Source organism: Sciurus vulgaris (assembly GCF_902686455.1).
Source record: "Sciurus vulgaris genome assembly, chromosome: 18".
Lineage (NCBI taxonomy): Eukaryota > Metazoa > Chordata > Mammalia > Rodentia > Sciuridae > Sciurus > Sciurus vulgaris.
In genome coordinates, this window is record NC_136479.1 from 25,496,500 (window position 1) to 25,514,157 (window position 17,658).

General features: G+C 49.4%; 1 protein-coding gene across 1 annotated transcript; it reads right to left on the minus strand.

Moving 5' to 3' along the window:
* Window positions 1-5,315: 5,315 nt before the first annotated feature.
* COX19 (cytochrome c oxidase assembly factor COX19) lies at window positions 5,316-12,125 on the minus strand. Its single transcript, XM_079121043.1, has 3 exons — window positions 11,985-12,125; window positions 10,106-10,221; window positions 5,316-6,101 (listed from the first exon to the last, which is right to left on the minus strand). The coding sequence occupies exons 1-3, from the start codon at window positions 12,064-12,066 to the stop codon at window positions 6,021-6,023; spliced, it is 279 nt and encodes a 92-aa protein (XP_078977169.1). The 5' UTR covers window positions 12,067-12,125; the 3' UTR covers window positions 5,316-6,020.
* Window positions 12,126-17,658: the final 5,533 nt, after the last annotated feature.

Below are 17,658 nucleotides of genomic sequence, written 5' to 3' on the forward strand. Positions count from 1 at the left end.
GGTCCCTCTGTGCCATGCTCAAGTCTCCCACCAGGGGAAACAGAGCTGGCAGATAGGATCCCTCCCCGTGGCGCCCATGATGCCATCAGGGAGACAAGCCGGGCGCCTCCTGTCCCCATGCAGCACACGGCCCCCAGGAAGCTCTGTGTGCCTTGTGGAACAGCAGCAGGTACATATTGCATCCCGATTCACAAGCCAACACGATGTTTGCCAGGAGAAATTAGCCAACTGGCTATATTCACAGGCAATGTGAAATTAACAGAGGCATATAATTTATAGAGGATGTAGAACCACAACTCAACACAAGTGGTTTCTTTAAACTAATGATTTTATTGTTTCTATAAAAATGATACATGCTTGTTATAAAACACAGTCATAAAAATACAAGGAAGAAAGAGCCGCACGTCCTCCAACAATTGCATCCCCGATATTGCCAACGTCCCCTGTGCGGTGCTCCCGGCCCCTCCCTGTCTGCACGGATTAGAACTCGTCGAAACAGACAAATGCTCCACCAGTGGGGCCCGTGCCTCACGCGTGGCGGGCTGCTCCAATTTCCCGTTCCTGTCCGTTAAGTACATAACTGGTCTTTTTATCTCTTGCCAGCAAGGAGCGCCAAAGTTCTCAGAAAAATTTAGGATTTAAACTTAGTCCTGAGAAATCTCCACCATGATGTGACTGCTGCCAACAAATCAGAGAACCAGCTGCCTCTGGGTGCAGTGGCTCATGCCTGTAATCCCAGCAGCTCGGGAGGCTGAGATAGAAGGACCAGAAGTTCAAGGCCAGCCTAAGCAATGTAGTGTGGCCCTGAAAAACTTGGCAAGACTCTGTCTCAAAATAAAAATTAAAAAGGACTGGGGAAGTGGCTCAGTGGTTAAGTACCCCTGGGTTCAATTCCTGGTACTAAAAAAAAAAAAAAAAAAAAGATAGAAGCCAGCCACAGCTACTCAAGAGATCGGGGTTGCTCCTGGGATCAGCAGTAGAGTGGGGTGGGGTTCAGGGTCCCTTAAACAGGGCTACCTTTGTGGCTCAGGTGAGAATCACTGCTGATGTTCTTCACATTTGGGGAAGTGTGATGGGCACAATAATGTCCCGAAGACATCAAGGTTCCAATCCACGGAACTTGTGAACATGGTGTTTCTCATGGTGGAAGGGACTCCACAGATGGGATTTAACTAAGAGTCTAGTGATGGGGAGATTATTGGGGCTCCTTGAAGGCCACATAGGCAAAAGGGTCAGAGTCAGAGAGACATAAGCATGGTGGTGAGTCTTGAAGATGGAGGAAGGGCCACCACTGGGGAGTGCAGGTGGCTCTAGCATCAGGCATGGGTGGGCAGTGGACCTTCCAGAGCCACCTGCAGGAACACAGCCTGTGGACCTGCTTTAGACTCTGACTTCCACCCTGCAATGTGTTTGTTTTGCTTTAAGTCACTGGGTTTGAGGAATTAGGGCAGCAATAAAAATGAACATGGGGGACACCCCCCACCCTACTGCCAGGAGAATCTGACTTGCTCTTTAGGCAGGGTGGATGGGGCCGGCAGAGGGGGTCCCTGGGGCAGGGACCCAACAACTCAGCCTGTGGAACCCTGAAGTATGTGCAGCTCCCCCTCCTGGGGGTCAAGAGCTGGACCAGGGAGGGGCCCTGCTGGCCTCTGGTCAGTCCTCATTTTTCTGGGAAAAGAGGATCATGGGTCCATGGCTGAGAACAGGGCTGCCTCAAATTCACCTGATTTAAGTCACATTGAAGGGGAGCTCTTGAAAGACGTTCCAAGCACCATTTGTTGGTTTGGCAGTGCTGGGGATGGAACCTAGGGCCTCACGTGTGCTAGTCAAGCACTGTGCCACTGAGCTACACCCCCAGTCATCCGGGCACCTTTTAATGATGTTATAATGGCTTGTGGTGGCAGGTGCACAGAACAAGTAAAATGCATTCTCTATATGACAAGTGATGGACTACCAAAAATATTTTACAGGAAGCTTTGGTGGGAAGATAGGCCACTGAGTTCCTAGGTACCCCATGTTTGCAAACTGAACCCAGAAAACCAGGGTCAGGCCGCTCCTGCTCCCGTGTAAGGAACTGGAGTCGTCTGTGCAGTGGTGCCATAGTGGGCGGCCCTGTTTTCTTTCCTATGATTTCCTATTGCTGCACTATCCCTGCCTGAAATTCATTTCAAAATGAGAATTTAATCATGTATACAGAAAGCTCAACTACAAAGACGTTCATACAAAAATTTTAAACGTTGTATTTCAAAATAATTTCAAACTTCCAAAGGCTGTGCCAGTAAGACAGAAGCTGTATACCCAGCTCCCCAAAATAACACTGCACACAGCCTCCCAACAGAATCAAAGCAGGAAATCTGTGCTGCTGCCACTCTGCTGGCTGACGTGCAAGCTCTCGGCACTAAAGAATGTCCCAGTGTCCCTTCCTGGAAGCCAGGATCCACATGGTACTGAGTCCTCACATCTCTGTCTGCTCAGCTTCTGATAGTTCCAGTATTTCTACAACTTGATACTTTTTTCCTTTTTGTCCTGGGGATTGAATCCAGGGACACTTAACCACTGAGCCATGTCCCCAGCCCTTTCTGAGAGACAGCCTTGTTAAGTTGCTGAGGTTGGTTTAGAACTTATGATCCTCCTGCCTCAGCCTCCCAAGCCAGGCATGTGCCACCATGTCTAGCTCCATAACCTTGACAGTGTTGATGGGCAACAGTTTGGGGAATGTCCCTCAGTGTGAATCTGTCTGATGTTTCCTCATGATTAGACTCAGACTGTATTTGTGGCAAGCAAGTCCCGGAAGCAAAGCTGTGTCCTCAGCGCACAATGTTGGGTATGAGCTGCAGTGAATCTCATTCCTGGCGATGACTACATGGCCAAGTGATCACCCCTGTAATGTCGCTGTCATTCTCTTTGTAATCACTAAGTATCTGGAGCAGAGGCTTCTCAAGACTCGTTTGCCTCACACTTAGCCACTAACTTCACTGTCTACATGGGTTCTCACCTGCAGCCATTATCACTGATGTTAGTCACACATGATACTTTGTCCCCATCATTTCTTCCATACAGTCAGAATTAACAAGGAAGAGCTGTCCCTTCTACCGCTGATGTATTTATTCAATTATTTCTACCAGTGTGGCCCCATGGGTATTAGTAATGGACTACAGTCCATTACAATTATTCTTTTCTTGCTCAGTTTACCTCAGATTTGGCCATTGGGAGTTCCATTACTGCCTCCTGCTTTCTCTCAACAAGTCTGTTGTTTGTTCAGCAATTCTTGACTTTCTGGCACAGACGCTCTGGGCTCATCATGCCCTTTCCCTGACCTGGCCTTAGCCTCCACCAAGACCCTGGTTCCTCTTGTGAGAGAATGACAGCCCTGACCTGGGGCTGGGTGTCATGGCCCCCAGCCTTCCACGTACAAGGGCTAGGACATTGGCATGCTCACCCCTGCCTGCGCACACACCCCTAGTCCTACAGCTAGCTCTTCAGAGTAGAAGGCCGGGAGGTCAATGCACTTCTAATTTTCCCATCTTAGAATACATGCTACCAGAATCACTGTCCACGTGAAAAAAAAAAAAAAAAAAAAAAAAAAAAAAAAAAAAACTCGCTACCCAAAGATCTGTTAGCTTTGGTTAAAATACATCCTCCAGAGCTACCTAGCCCACGGCACCTTCCCGCTGTCAGTGGGTCCCGGTATGGGTCCCCCCACATCCCGGTTCGTGTGTTTTGAGCATGGTTCAGTCAGGACTCTACCCCGGGTGCTCACAGGCCTCTTCCCAAGGCTTCTGCCCTTTAGTTTCTGGTTTATCCTTTCTGATTTTTTCTGTACAAATAAGTGGACCCCCACGTGGCTTCCTGCTCCCCGTCCTCTGTAACGTTCAACAGGGGTCTGTGCGCTCTGCTTCTCCATGCTGACCAGTGCATCGTGGCACCACTCACCACATCAGCTCAGCTCGTCTTCTTCCACAGCTGTCCTGGTGCTCGCTGCGTGGACATCGCAGCACATGAGGTGTATGGGTTGCTTTAATACTTTGCAATTGCCAAGCATGCTCCCATCTGTAACACTGTACGTACATTCCAGGTGAACTGGGTGCCATAATCCCAGAGGCTAAGGCAGGAGGCCTGCATGTTCAAGGTCAGTCTGAACAACTTGATAAGTCCCTAAGCAACTTGGTGAGACCTGCCCAGTCTCAAAACAAAAAATAAAAAGGGCTGGGGATGTGGCTCAGTGGTTAAGCATCCCTGGGTTCAATCCTCACTACAAAAAAAATAATAAAAATAAAAATAAAACAAAATACTCAGATGGTTCAGTTTGGCTTAGTGATAAAAACTAAGACTTTTAAAATGTAATAATAAGGCCCAAATCTGCAGCACACTGAGAAGCATGACAGAGATCAAATGCTGAACCAACTGTATACAGGAGCAGTCGGTGCTAACCCATGCCCGTGGTAACTGTGCTCAGTAGGCATGTGGAAATGAACCCAGCCAAACATTTCCCTTAAGGCTGTTTGGGGGATGTGTAACCAAGAAAGGGTCACCATGGCACAGAAAACCCAAAGCCTTCAACACAGAGAACTGGGGATGAGCTGAGAAGCTCCACCCCTCTCAGGCCCATGGTGCAGAGGGACCCATTCCCAGGGTCCAGGACTGGCAGGCTTGTCTGCCCTTCCTGCTGGGCCTGGAGAAGGCCCACCATCAGCAGGCACACGCCCCGGGTTCTCCTCCCCTCACTGTCCTCCACAGCTGAACGGCGCCAGCCCTTCCCAACAGTGCTGGAAGCCGGCAGCTCTGAGCGCAAACAGGCCCAGATGCACATGAACACTGTTGGCGGCCTTCAACTCTGGTGTACAGCAGAACCATTGAACTCTGGTGTACAGCAGAACCAACCAGATGTCCCGCCTCAGCACTGGATACCTGTGATGCTGAGCAACCCACAGGCAATTCTGAAAAAGAACTGGGTGCCGGGCACGGTGGCGCACACCTGTGACCCCAGGCTTTCGAGGCTGAGGCAGGAGGATCGTGAGTTCAAGGCAGCCTCAGCAACTTAGCGAGGTCCTAAGTTACTCAGTGAGACTGTCTCTAAATAAAATATAAAAAGGGTTGAGGATGTGGCTTAGTGGTTAAGCACTGCTGAATTCAATCCTCGGTACTAAAAAAAGAAAAACACCTGGGCCGAGAGCCACCACTGTAAGTACTGCTTAATGAACTGATGCTGGGGCACCACTACTTGAACACACTCAGGGATTTTGAGCAAGCATCAGCAGGGAAAGAGTGTAGGTGTTATGATGGGGTAAAGAAATTAGAAAACAATCTAGTCTAACTACAAATGAAATAAAATATTTTATTTGTAGTCTAACTACAAATGAATTGATGTTTTATCCTTCATCAGTACAATAAGTTATTGACATTAAATATCTAGTTTTTTAATATACTCATACAAATTAGAAAATGAAACTTTGATTATGAAGATACTTCTTTGTCTATGGTAGGCACAGACAAAGAAGTAAAGAAGCCAAATGTGTCAAAAAGCCAAATCATTTCTCACTTCCAATTTTGTATTCTAGTTTTATTGGAAAAGAAGGAAGAAAGGAAATGAACTGGCATGCCTACCTGTGAGTATAGAAAAGGGCAACGCCTTGCTAGGGAGGTTATTTCCTGACAGAATGTGTCCATCAGGGACTGGAATCTGCACACTTGGTGCGTCAGTGAGGAGCGCTACCAAGACACCGCAGTGTGAAGGTGGCATGGGCCATCACTCCCACCAGGAGCCTCCTGGGACCCTGTGATACACACAGATTTAAAGATGAAAGCATCTTATAAGGTAAGTAAGGCCCTAAAAGGAACAAAAATTTTTGAAAGTGACTTGGGGTGCTTCAGGAGACAGGTGAGTCCCCCACAAGTTGAGCCGACAAGGGAGGTGCCTCTGCCTGGCTTCAGGTGCACACAGTGGGTGAGGACCGACGGCAGCAAGGCCTTGTGCTCGCCTCAGGGTGGCCCCTTGGACATGGCCCATGGTCATCTTCTCATTAAGATTTATTTTTTGCCTCTGATTTTCCATCTATCAAGTCACCAAATCCCAGTTTTTCCAGCGGTTCCTGTGCCATTAGCTGCCTAAAAGAAAAATGGGAAGTTGTCAAGGTGCAAGAGCAAGGTCTACCTAGGCCCTGCTGTCACAGCAGCCATTCCTGGGGGCTCCTGGCACCCCATTCTATGTCATAGGGACACGGAGCAGTATTGTCCAATGGGCTGCTCTGCCTGTGCCCTCCCCACAGGGTGGTGCCCACCCAAGCCTCCACACCTCCTTTCAGACACTTCCGAGGGTCTCTGTGGCCTGCCTTCATGGGGGGAAGCATGTACAACTTAAAGGAGGCAGCTGCTGAGGGTGTGGAGAGAGCTTGGCTATCAGCAGGTGTCCACACAGGTGTGTGAAGTCCCTGAGGCAGGGGGTGAACCAGGGCTGAGGAGCCCGGCTGCATTCTGGGGCAGATGTGTGCAGGCTGCAGAACCTCTTCACACCTGGCCTCCAGGTCCTCATGAAGGCCTATCTGATGAGGCAGGAGGATACATACTACTTCATAATTTTACTAGTTTTGAAACATTTAATACATGAAGCATGGGCTCCATCTTGTTCTTCTCAGGCCTGCACAGCCAGGGCCCTAGCGCCATCAGACAAGAGACCAAGGCCAGCTACTGGGCCCTCCTGTCAGAACCCAGGCAGCCAGCACCTTCTCTACAACCACCTGGGTGTCAGCTCCTCCTGTGCTGGTAGAAGGCAAAACTGTCAAAGCCAACGCTCAACACCGAGCACTGTGCAGCCCTGACTGGGCCTCCCACCTCCCCTGCCTCTCGCAGGCTCAGAGGGCAGGGGAGAAGGGCTCCGAGCCGGGGGCGGGGTGGCAGGGAATACCTCACAGGACTACGGAGGTCTCTCCTGGTGCCCTACCTCTGTGCTTTTCAAATTTGAGAAAGCAAAGATGTTTTTGCCCCTCAAAGGATTAAAGTGTTGAGACTTGCCCGCTGAGCAGGACAGCAAGAGGTAAAACCAGGTGTCTGTTCCCATTGCAGCCTCATCCCACGAACTAGTAGTGGCGCCAGGCCAACAAAACCTGGGCCCACCCCTTTCATTCCACATGTCCTCAGAACTGCACGATCCCACTTAGTACATCTCTACAATGCGGAACTCATATTTCCTGATTCCAAGTTAGGCAAACAGTAAGAAATGTTCCCCATATTGTAAAGAATACAATATGGTAAAGAATACATTTGGCCAACAGCTCTTCACAACAACCTATTAGACTTTGGCCAATAGAATAATGACCCCCAAGATGTACATGTCAATTCCTGGAGCCTGTGAGAATGCCACCTCACCTGGGGAAGGGGAATGAAGCTGCTGAGCATCAGGCTTTGAGACAAGATCATCTTGTATTATGCAGGTGGATGCATCTGATCACATGAATCCTGAAGGCTGGAGAACCATTGCTGGCTTCGGCCAGAGAGGAAATGGCAGAAGGATCAGAGATGCACCACAGCTGGCCATGAGCATGGAGGAAGGGTCTACAAGCCCAGGAGTACAGGTGATTCTAGCAGCTGGAAAGGGCAGGAGACAGTCCTGCTGGCACCTTGACTCTAAGACTCCTGCCAGACTGCGACCTACACAACCTGGGACAGGTGGTTCAGGTGGCCTGCCCATGGAGTCTGTTACAGGCACCACACGAAGCCATGTAGCTGTGCTTGCCCTGCTGCCACCACTGATGTTCAAGAAGGAAGAGGAACAAAGAGGAGAGACCACAAGCCAGAGAGGACACAGCTCAAGAGATCCCCACAAGTCCTCACAGAAGTCGGCAAGTTCTAGAGCTAAAAGAATGGTGTTGGTGCTCTCTTAACCCTAAGTAAATCACCAAAAAAAAAATTTCCCCATTTCCTAGTCATTGTTTAAGGACGGAGCCCTTCAGATAACCCCCGAAGAATCACTCGGGAAGGAATCGTCGTAAAAGGTAAAATTACTCCTGTTTATCCCAGCGCCATCATTTCCCAGGTATTTAACTTCATGATTCAGTGCAGTGGAATATTTCTGTGCTTCTTGCTCTTTAGGGCAATAATGGCAGTAACGCTGACACTCCGAGTCACACTAAGTGCTCCTTCACTTTCCAGGCAGCAGGCACCCTTGCCCGACCACGGGGTGGATGGTGAGAGGTGGAGATGTCCCTAAGACAAGACCTGACCTTTCTAAATTATTACAGAGGTTTGAGATCTTGGATTATTATGCATTAGTCTTGCCAACAATGTAATCCCAATTTTAATATTTTTTTCTATGACAAAATATAGTCCTCCAAGATGTGCACCTACTTTTCCATCAAGCTGAAATAGCCCAAGCCCTCATGAAAACTTTAAAAACTCTACTGAGGTCCAATTTCTGAAAAGATGCATAGGAAAGTAAGAAGGGGTAAAAAATACCTGGGATTTTAGCACAGAATAAAGGAAGAAAATAAATGGTTAAAAATGTGCATGTGTGTGGTGTGTGTGCACGCGCATGTGCACATGTACACAGGCCAGCAGCAGGTGTGTGAGATCCTGACCTGGGTGGACCAAACTTGATTTGTCTTTTATGATGTTTGACAATTTTCATGAACAACAAATCAACCAAAATTCTCTGGTCAAAATAACTCAGCAAACCAAAACATACACAGCTGCACACTTGCCTAAATGTCACTTGACCAGTCAGTGAAGCCACTGGAAGTTGGGGCAGCCATGTCCTTTCTCCTGCTGTATTTACCCACTGCGTCCAAGCAGCACTGAGTGCAGCACAGGTGCCGATATGGGCAGCTGGCTGCAGCTCACCCCAGGACAAACGGGGAAAATGAGACATCCTCCTCCTGGGCCTGCCTGGGAACCTTCATCGGGCAGGCCAGGAACCTTCTTTCCAGTTCCCAAATCCACCATACCTTCTGAGGAAACCCCAGGTAGGAGCAGCTGTGGTCTGTATGTAGCTCTGTGGTCTGCCCAGGCATGCTAATCTTATTTGCTAACTTTCTTCAGCCTGTCTCTGAAGAACTTCTTATGCAGATTTTCAAGATCAGGGAACTGAACTTGGGAGAAGCAGAGACCTGCTCACGCCCTCAGGCACAGGCAGAGATGACTCTTCTCCAAAGCTCCGTGTTCAAGCTTCCTAAAGATTCATCAGTTTAAGACATTCAAAGATGTGGTTCCAACCCATGTGTAATTCAGAAGTAGTAGGAGCTGGATTCATTGTGGCCCTTGGACAGATTGAAGCCCCTGTAAGTGAGCCAAAGAAACAGCTCTGAAGGCAGGACAAGGGCCGCACAAGAGGTCCACTCTGCCAAAGCACATCACCCTTACAGTACCAACAGTCCACTGACGGCACACATCTGAACCTTATTGAAGTGTCTGAGTTTGTTGCTCAAAGTAAAAAGAGGGCTTAAGCGGACCATTGATGTCAACCTGTTTGAACGCTGAATTCCTTGGGAGTTGACTATGGCCTCAAAAAAGCAAAAATGGAAGCTCCCACCACAATCATATAATTATACGTTACAAGCTTTGTCACATTAAGGATTAAAATAGCTCTTATTTTAAGTAAAAGCTTCACAGAAATGTTTTGTTTAAAAGTGAACTCTGATGAATTCTGGTTAAGACAGGAAGAATCATTCACCTTTCATCATTTCTTCAATAGTCTATTGTCTGCCCTGTCACATTCCAAACAGCTTTAAGTGGAACAAAACAACACAGTGCATATTTTTATAGTCTGCGAATGTGAAAGAAATAAACCGTGTACCCGCACAATCTTCAAATCTCTTGACTCAGCATTTTATGATATACAATTCTGAAACCTTAATGACAGGTCAGTAGCACCCAAGTTTGGACAGAAAATGCTCTGAGGAATGCAATCATGGGTGATGCTGTCACTCAAGAAACCGTTCCCAGGATTGCCAAAAAGCTTCTAGTACAATCTCATCTGATAAGCTTCCATTACACCAGCAAACGCCCACGGTTCTGAAATACATGTTGAACTCCAGGGCTGAATAATGGCCTTTTAGTGGAATCAAAGCTTTGGCTGGAGAAGGAGCGAGTGGAAGTCATAATGGTTAGCTTGTACTTGCCTTTCCATTCTGCACTCTAAATATTCTTTTGATTCATTTCTGCACAAAGCATTTTCAAAATGATTGTCACGGAGACACTTCATGAATTTTTCTTTAAAGCTTTTACATTCACCTAGAAGGATAAGGAAAAGTGTCTTCTTTTCACAGTGTAAACATGAGCTGCCAACACAGCAGCCTCAGAGCAGCATCACCGTCCCCTTCAAACTTGTTTCCTTTACGGGGACAAGCAGGCATGAGGTCCTGGACTCAATCCCCAGCACAGGCAAAAAAACAAAACAAAACAAAAAAAAAACCTTGGTTCCTTCAGAAACATGGAAAATGACACTGCAAAAGACAAAATCAAGTGCAGTAAAATGCTAAGGACAGAATTGAGACAGTGGGGCGCGGAGTTCATGGTAAAAGTTCCTTTTACTTTAAAAGTTCTTTTAACTTTACCTTGTTTTGGAAAATTCCACAACAAAATGTTTGGAAAAAAACAATGATCTATAAATCTATTGAGAAGCCTTAATTTCCACAGAGGCATATCTCAATGGCTTACCCAAATCCAAAATTCTAACCATAAACATTTAGAGACTGGCAGAACTTCTCAATTTTGCAAAAGTCACTAACGACAAATTATTTAATTCCCAATTGTAACAACTACAGACTTCATAATTCAAAAACATTTCTTTAGTATGGGGATACAGTTCTGTGGTACAGTATTTACCTAACATGTGCCAGGCTGAATTCAATCTCCAGCAGTGCAAAAATATAAAAATAAAAAATATATTGGGGCTGGGTTTGTGGCTCAGTGGTAGAGCGTTTGCCTGGCATGTGCGAGGCACTGGGTTCGACTCTCAGCACTACATATAAATAAATAAAATAAATATCCACCAACAACTTAAAACATTAAAAAATAAAATAAATAAATAAATAAATAAATGTTTTTTTGCATAACAGTTCCTAAAGAACTGGAGCCTTAGCCAGGAGTGGTGGCACATGCCTATAATCTCAGCATCTCCAGAGGCTGAGGCAGGAGGATCACAAGTTCAAATCCTGCTTCAGCAACTTAGTGAGGCCATAGCAACTTAGTAAGACCCTGTCTCAAAATTTAAAAAAATGTGGGGCTGGGGAGATAGCTCAGTTGGTAAAGTGCTTGCCTTACAAGCACAGGGCCCTGGGTTCAATCCCCAGCACCGCAAAAAAAAAAAAAAAAAAAGAAAGAAAGAAAGCTGGAGAATTTACTGCTAACAACAGTTGCTTATGTTCTGGGCACGAGGAAGACCTGAATCAAATCTTGGTTTGCGAATCCGGTGTTACTATACTTGTCATATTACAGCCATAGTCCCTGTCAGCTGCCACTAGGAGGGTCCGCGCCCCCATGAATGACCTTCAGTTCACGGGGTCCCCCAGCATGTTTCCCTGCGGCCCCCAATGGGGATCAGGGCAGGCCCAGTTCAGTGGTCTGCGATTGGCCTGGAGCACGGCTGGCTATGAGCGTCAATATCCAGGTTCCCAGACCCTGAAGCCCGGAACGCCCAGGCTGAGAGCGTGCACAAGTTGTGACTCTGGACCAGCCTTCAGGATCCATCCTTGGGCCCAGCCTCTCCCCTGGACCTTCCTCCAAGACCCTCCCCCACTAGGACCCTCTAGGGCCCGCCCTCTCCTCAGGCTCTCCCCTTCGGAACTCTCGCCTCAGACCCTCCCCTCAGAACACCGGCCTCAGATAGGATCCTCCTAGGATCCGCCCCTCGGACCCACCCCTCTCCTAGGACCCTCCCCTAGGGTCCTCCCTTCTCTTGGGCCCTCCCCCCCTCCCCCCCCAGGATCTGCCCCTAGAACCCGGCCGAATACTCGCGAGCCGGGGCGACCCCGCCCGGGGACCCCCACCCTCACCGAAGTGATCCAAAGGGAAGCTGCCCTTGTCCGGTGGCCGCGGCTGGAAGCTCTTGGCCCCGAAGTTCATGGCGGTCGACATGACGACGGTGCTGTGTTTCAGCGAGCGCGATGAGCCCCGAGCGCAGGGCGGCCAGCCGAGCTCAGAGCAGGCCTGCGGGAGCGCCGAGCACATCGAGCCCCGGATCCGCCCCGCCCCGTGGCAAAGCCCCGCCCCGGCCACGCCCCAGGGGCAAGACCCTGTCAGACCAGGCCCAGCTACTCGTTCCAGCCCCACTCCCCCAACTCCGAAAGCTCCAGCAGAACCCTGGCCTACTTGGCGCTTTTCATTCCAGTCCCTTGGCAGAAGCCTGGCCATCAACTCTGGATATAGATGCAGAAACAAGCTACGAGACACAGTAGTGCCCAGATGTCTCCTACCCAGGTCTCTGCCACGACTGTTTCCCATCTGAGCAGAGGGCCAAATCATGGCAAGAAATACATTAGACAAGGAAGTGTGCATGAGGCTCCTATGACTGCCATAACACAGTACCACATACAGGGGCTGAAAAGTCAGAAGTGTCTTCTCCTGTGGCTCAGGAAGTCGGAAGACTGAGATCAAGATGTGGGCAGGGCTGTCCCTTCTGGGGGCTCTAGGGAGACGCAGACCCAGGCATTGAGGTGTGCTGCCAACTCTCGGTATTCCTTGACTTTTAGAAGTAATACCCTCCTCTGCCTCCACTTCATTTGGCCTTCTCCCTGTGTGTTTCTGTGTCCAAATTTCCTCTTTATAAGGATACCTGCCGCATTGGGTTAGGGACAATCCTAATGACTTCATCTTAACTGAGTATATTTGCAACTACCCTATTTCCAAAAAAGTTGACAGTCTTAGGTATTGGGGGCTAGAAATATCAGGGGAATATTCTATTAGAACAAAAGTAAAGCCCCTGGCATTTGCACATTACTGTTGCTATGGAGACAATAATAATAGGGAAAAGGGCTTTGGAGGCCTTGTTGCTCACCTGCAGAGCCTTTGCCCAACCCTCTACCTGGGGACCATCTATCCTCTCCACGCCAATGTTTATCAGCTGCATGATGAAGGAAATAGATTACTGGCCATTCCCTATTCTGCCATGAGCTGCGACCTGCGTCCCTTCTCCCATCGCACCCATTAACAATGACTACATACCAACCACAGGCCAGGTTTGGTGGGAAGCAACACAGAGCTCACAGCTGACCCCTCTGGGTGAGCTTTCTTACCCCGTGCTCTAAAGTGACACAACACCATGGATGCTTCTAACGCGTGTGGAGAAGCCCACTTCAGCAACTTCCCAGAGGGGTTGCAGAGAGGTGCCCAACCAGCAAATCCTGATCCTGCCCCTCTTTTCGCTTGACTGGGGTGCCCCTCTGGAGGCTTCCAGCATTCCCCTTGCTGTTCCCTGCACACCTGCCCCCAATAACGTACACCACTGGATTCCTGTGCCCCAGGCTAGATTTACCTCTTTGCCCAGAGCCAGCATTGAATGTTTGTGGACACCAAGCAGAGGAGACCTCACTCCAAGCCCCAGGGAAGGCCCACGCTTTGGAAAACCCCTTCAGGTTGCCAAGGGCTCTGGGGCTCTAGGGCTCTGAGCCCACTTAAAACCACAAAAGGAAAAATTGCACCTTGTTCTTGTCACATAAACAACCATTTTACATGACTGAGACCAGCGGCTGCACACTGGGTTATTCATTAATAAGTTTCCAGGGCTGGGAACAATAGAAGCTTTTATTACCCAGCAAATAGCCCTTTCCACTTGACTAGATCACACCACTTAGCAGTAAAGGGCAGCCCCCTCCCCTGAGATCGCCCCAGCCTCTGTCTGGCAGCACTGAGGGACCAGGGGCATAGCAGAGGCCAAGTTTTTAATTGACTGTCTTTTGGCAAATGATTATTGCTTTATATGAGAACTTTAGCTGGTAGAGATTTTTATTTGCAGTTCACAAATAGGAAAAGTGGGGGAAAGAGTTTTAACCTTTCTGAACTCTCTTGTGTGCTAGGCCCTTTTCACACGGGATCCCCAGCAACTAGAACAATACCTGGCAGAGGTAGGTACTCAACTGAGACTTTTGAATGGATAGAGTTAGGATGATGTTACCCTTGTCATTTCACACAGAGACTGAACTCAAAGGGGGTCAAATCCTTACTTTAAGATTACAGAGTCAAGGGAGGCTGAGGCAGGAGGATCGCAAGTTAGGGGCCAGACTGGAGAACTTAGGCTCTGTCTCAAACTAAAATTTGGAGAAGGTCTGAGGGTCTACCTCAGTGGCACAGTGCCCCTGGGCTCAACCCCCAGTCCTGCAAAACAAACAAAAAAGATTATGAAGCCAGCACGCGGGTTACCTACTTCTTTGTAACACATGGTCCCCACTTTAATGGTATGAAACAGCAACCATTTGCTTCGCTCAGGAACTTGCCGTCTGGGCAGGTCTTAGTGGAGACAGCTCCATGTGGCATCAGCTTGAATGGGCAACTGCAGATGGTGCGTTCTAGCTGTTGGCAAGCGGGCACAGGCTATTGGATGGAAGTGTGACCATGCTCCCCTCCACCTGGGCTACTCTGCTTGTGAAGCCAGAATTGGGGACAGGCAGCTAGTGTAGAAATAGGAGATCGATCGGTCAAATCGAGGAAATGGAGGCCATAAAAGCCATCTGCCTCTGGAAGTTGGAGACTACCCCTGGAAGAATGGAATGTCAAAGATCTCCCGGAGCCCATCGATTACCAAATTTACCTGCCTTTATCAAGGACTGCAAAGCAAGGAGCTGCTAATTAATGCCCCCTGGGCCCTTGCCTGGCTGAATCACTTTGGCCCTCCCCTGCCCCATCCCCTTCTCACTTTTTACATCTCACCTGCAAAGCCAGGCCTAGTCACATAAACAGGAAGGAGAGATAAGCAGGGAGAGAACTGGAGAACAAAAGAGACCTCAACAGTATAAAAGATGTAGAGCGTGCTCACTTCTGGGGACTTTAGAACATCAGTCATGGCCCCCTTCTCCCTCCTGGGAGAAGTCTGTATAATTACCTTTAAATAAAACCTGCTTAATATGCTTGCCTTAATATGCTTCTCCAGTGTTCAAACTTCAACATTAGAAGGAGCAGAACTCGTCACCGGTAAATGGCGGTATCACTTGGGCCTCCTCACAACATGGCGGCTGGGCCTGAGAGCAGGCAGTCCAGAGGACCAGGTGGAAGCTGCATCTCTTTTGTGATCTAGCTTCGGTCATCCTGCAGTCTGCCTCCACCATGGTCACAAATGCCCTCTGCATTCAAGGGCAGGGAACCCAGGCCCCTTATTTTAATGGGAGGAGGGCAAATTTGTATGATATGGAGGGTGTGTGATTGAGAGCACCTGTGTGGCCATCTTTGGACACTGTTGTCACCGTGGCTAGAAAGTAGAGGGAATGAGCTTGGAAAACCCACTCTGACTCCAGACCCCAGTGGTCAACCCACACACCCCACCTCTGGCGACAGGGCCAGGAGTGGCCTGCAACTGCTTTCAACCAGGCCACAGGGGCAGCTCAGGGTTAGGCATCTGACCATGGTCCTGATTAAGTCTGATCAGAACAGTCCACAGTCAGTGTGGGGAATATCCACAGGAATCAAAAAGGAAAACTCCTCTGGCCCAGGGATGCCGTTGCAAGTTGACGCTGCAGCGTCCGTTGCAGCGGTGCACAGAGCTGCACACATGTTCTAGCAGGACGTTCTCTGATGGCCCAGGGCTGGACTTGGTGAGAATGCTGGCGCCTGCCATGCCCTGAACCAGCGACTGTCAGAGGAAGGCCCGTCTGTCTGGGCGCACAGTCACGTTAAAAACCCAAAGCAGCAAGCTACCGAAGGAGGGAGGCAGGGGACACACAGGGTCTGAAGGTTTTGCGGGGGATGATGGGATGTTTACTGTTTTGACCGTGGTGATGGCTCCATGGGTGTGGAAATGTGTCACTCAGACTGTACGCTTTAAACACATGGTCCTTGTGTGTCAATAAAGCTATTAAAAAGGCACCTGTGAGACCAGGTGCACCTGTGTCTCTGGTAGGGTACATGGGGCAGGAGCAAGCGGCCCAGAGGGGAGGGTCTTCCTTTCACAAAGCCCCTTCTGTGGTCTCGACTTTCTGGTGTGTGTGCTGCAGATTAAACGGACAAGTGACACACAGATCTGTGCATACCTAGAGGAGTCACTGGATGTTCCAGCAGCTTGAACTGAGGCCTCTCCCCATGAGACATGTTCGCCTTATATGAAAACAGGGTCTTTGCAGAGGTAACTGAGGTAAGGATCTCAAAATGAAATCATCTTGGTATTAGGGTGAACGCTAAACCCAAAGACAAGTGTCAGACAGAAAAAGAGAAGACGCAGAGAGGAGGCATGGAAGATGGAGGCAGAGCTGAGGGAGGTGTGCAAGACCCCCAGTGCCAACCATACCAGAAGCTGGGGGACACAAAACTGTTTGTCTCCCAGAACCTCCACAAGGAGCCACCCTGAGGGTGCCGGACCTCAGACTCCTGGCCCTGACTGCAGAGTAAACTTCCATGGCTCTTTGCTGCAATGGCTCTCACAGCTGTGGGCATGGGGCTCATGCTTTCTCGGCCATTCCTGGCCCTGAGATCCCTGCAAGCCCTTCCCTGACCTGCTCTGGGCCTGCCCAGCTATCTTCACTCCACCCCAGGCTCAGGTTCCAGGTATCTGTGAGCCAGGCCAGCCCAACTCGCCAGCTGCAGCGAACTCCACATCCTCTTCAAAGCATCCCTTGGCCTTCTTGCCTTGATGGTCCTAGAGGCATTTTTGGCAGCAAACTCTCACATGGCCCTAGTCCACAGGGTCGAAAGCCTAGTGGGACTTTCAGGTCACTAAGCCAATTTCTGTAGACCTAGCTCCTGGTAGAAACTGGCACATATCTGGCACTCAGTAAGTGCTTCTTAGCCTGGTGCAGTGGGGCACACTTGTAATCCCAGCAGCTTGGGAAACTGAGGCAGGAGGATCACAAGTTCAAAGTCCATCTCAGCAACTTAGCAAGACCCTGTCTCAAAATTTAAAAAACAAAAAAAAGGGCTGGGGATGTGGCTCAGTGGTTGAGGGCATCTGCGTTCAATCCCTGGTACAAAAACAAACAAACAAAAAAGTGCTTCTTGAATTAAATGGACTTTCCTGGGCAGATAGGACTCCCCAGCCTGGACACCCAGAAGTGACCTTGGTACCTGGTGCTTGGCAGAATGTCCCCAAGCTCCAGTGGGTGGTATGAACATGCTTCCCTCTGCATCTCTCACTGTGCAGGGATGGACGTGGTGCGTGCCCTGCCTCAGGAGGTGTGCCATCAAGGCTGGGACTTGCCTTTCACAGCCGAGAGGGTAAGGGCCTTGGCTGCCACGGCTCTGAGGTTTGTGCAGGGCGTGGATGACACTCTGGGAGACGGGCCTCTTGGAGGGGGCCCTACTGGCAGTGATGGGGCTGCCTCGTGTCTGGGCAGGTGGTGTGAAGCAGGCCCAGCCACTTCTGGTGCCAAGAGCCACCCGCCCCTCACAGCTCATTCCCAAGTCTGCACCTCCTCTCCCAGCTCTGCCACCAGGGTTTAGCGGACAAGATTGGGGCACTGCCACAGAGCGGGCCTGCCCCTGCCTGGGGCGCTGCTTGCAGGGTAGACCCTTTGGGTGAACTGCATCCCC